Source organism: Penaeus vannamei, chromosome 22 (assembly GCF_042767895.1).
Source record: "Penaeus vannamei isolate JL-2024 chromosome 22, ASM4276789v1, whole genome shotgun sequence".
NCBI lineage: Eukaryota > Metazoa > Arthropoda > Malacostraca > Decapoda > Penaeidae > Penaeus > Penaeus vannamei.
In genome coordinates, this window is record NC_091570.1 from 5,599,449 (window position 1) to 5,601,948 (window position 2,500).

Sequence of the window (2,500 nt, forward strand, 5' to 3'; positions counted from 1 at the left end):
TATGTATATATTTTGGAATAATTGAGATTGATAGATAGACATATAAATGATTATTCTTCATAAAAAACATTATTCACATTTATCGAACGTATTGTTGTGTTTGATTGTTATCAACTTTCCCTCTGTTCCTCTCTTTATCAGGGCTGGCTACGACTCCCCGATGAAATTCGAAAACCGGCGAAATGAGGTTTGGTACCTGAAGAATTAAAAATGCACTCAAGGAACTTTTTTTTATTATTATTTATGTTAATCATCGTCATGCATAAAATACACATGATTATAATGTCATATGATTTTTTTTATCCTTTCTCATCTTTGTTGATCGGGAGACGCTCATGTTGTGATTTTTATCATTCAGAATGACATCATCTTCTGTTTGTGATTTGTAAAGAATATTTCAACATTGTAAAAACATTCAATATAATTGTTATTTGTCCTTATCAATATAGCTAGTATTATCATAAGGCCTTTTTTCCGGCGCCAAGAGGTGTAGTACTACAGAATCCCATGACTCCGCCCCTATTTATGGGGCGGAGTCGTATATATAAGCAACTTGCACCTGGCTGAGAAGAGCGCGCGGAGCACCTTCCTCTGCTCGTTTTTAAAACGAAGAAAATGGGAAGTTCAAAGTTGATGCTGTACTGTATGGTGCAATAATAGTAACTTTGATGATGTTCATGAGGATATTATTGCTCTAAGTAACTAGTTTGAAAGTATTTAAGCGCGCGCGCGCGTGTGTATTTATGTGTATATATGTGTGCATATATGCATGTATATATTATATATATACATACAGAAAATGTATATATACATACATACCTATATATACAGTATACACACACATATATTTAAACATGTATATACACACACATGCATATTATATAATATATATATATATATATATATATATATATATATATATATATATATATATATATATACATATACGTATATATGCATTTATGTATGTATATGTATATATATACATATATGCAGAAGTATATTAAAAATATAGCACTACTACCATGTATAATGATATAGAGTTTAAGGTTTATATGCTTTCGTATTAATTAATAGGGTTACGGCTAAGAAGAGCGAGGTTCAAATTTATCTTTCGTATGTGTACATTTTTATGCGATATGTCATGTAAGGCTTGTTACTGTTTTTTCTTATATCATATATTATGCTTTAATCTTAGGGCAATATTCAGGCCTCCAAAAGTGTTCCATGACGAATAATATACGGGGAAGTATCTCATGTTTTATTTACAGAATGTGTTCGAATGGTCAAAAGGAATATTATGAAAATTTATATTAGGTTTTATATACACATTTTACTTACCATGTATATATAATTGAACATGCTGACCGTAAACTTCATATATCCTTTTGAATGTGAAGTTGATATCCAATCAATATAAAATAGTGTCATTTTCAAAATATTTAAAGAAGTGCGTGACCTTCGAAACCATTGTCGATGGACGAATGAAGAAGTATGATGGGAGGCTTAGGACCCGCGCATTTACAGCTGATTTCGATAAATTTCCATCGTTTAATTTGTAATTTTTAGATGTTAATAACTAACAGCTTGTATTCATTGTTATTTCCTAATGTTACACCAGTAAAACAGTGATTAATCCATTAATACAATTAAAAACAAAACCAAATTCATCAACTCGAGCACGATTCCGAGGAATGGGGGTGGAGCCGCACCTGAAACGGCAGCAGCGTTAGAGGCATCAACGCAGCGTTCTCATCGCGATCATTGGCCCGGAGAAGTATCGCAAATAAAAAAACTGCACCCTCTAAGTGTCGTTGAGACTGTTTCAACGCCGGAAAAAAAGGCCTATAATTGTTTACACCGTCTTATTTTCTTCTCTATTACCGCATATTATCATAACTACTCTTTGTAATTGTGTTCTACAAACACCTGCAATACAGACCTCCTATAATCCCGATAATTATTTGGATTTTTTTACATCATATTGCCTATATGAATTCAAAGGAAATCAATCAATCTAATATTTTTCAAAGGACTTTAAATTTTACTTCGTGCACGGTCTCCATTTGAAGAGATCTTGTTTAGCATCGTATTTTTTCTTAATTTCTGATTATAGTTCCCAGATGGTGTGCCCAGTCTTAAAATCAAATCAGATGCATTATAGGGTAATGTGCGCGCCATCGTGGTATCGCTTGAGGATCGATACCACTCCTGCATAAAGTCAGAAACCCCGTATGTCATTAGGCTTTTTGAGCGCTGGTAAACAGTTCTTCATTACATAAAAAAAGGCGGGATTCAGGGCGTATCCATTCCACTTCTTGATTTTTTTTTTTAGTGTGAAAAAACCCATGTCACGCTCATACGCTTCCTAAACCAGTTGTTTCCAACTTTTTTCATTCTTTGGCCCTGACCAATATATATTCATCTTCATAGCTTCCTTCAAGTGTCATGTTTTCAAATTCGGATTATTGACAAGAATGGTGTAGTAATAATCGTGTCA

General features: G+C 33.2%; 1 protein-coding gene across 1 annotated transcript in view; it reads left to right on the top strand.

The window, feature by feature from the left end:
- Positions 1-290, top strand: part of LOC138865877 (uncharacterized) — a 3,403-nt gene extending 3,113 nt beyond the window's left edge. Inside the window, exon 5 of the mRNA XM_070137228.1 lies at positions 142-290. Coding sequence (XP_069993329.1) covers positions 142-164 — 23 coding nt within the window. The 3' untranslated portion in view covers positions 165-290. The remainder of the gene's footprint in view (positions 1-141) is intronic.
- The last annotated feature ends 2,210 nt before the right edge of the window (positions 291-2,500 follow it).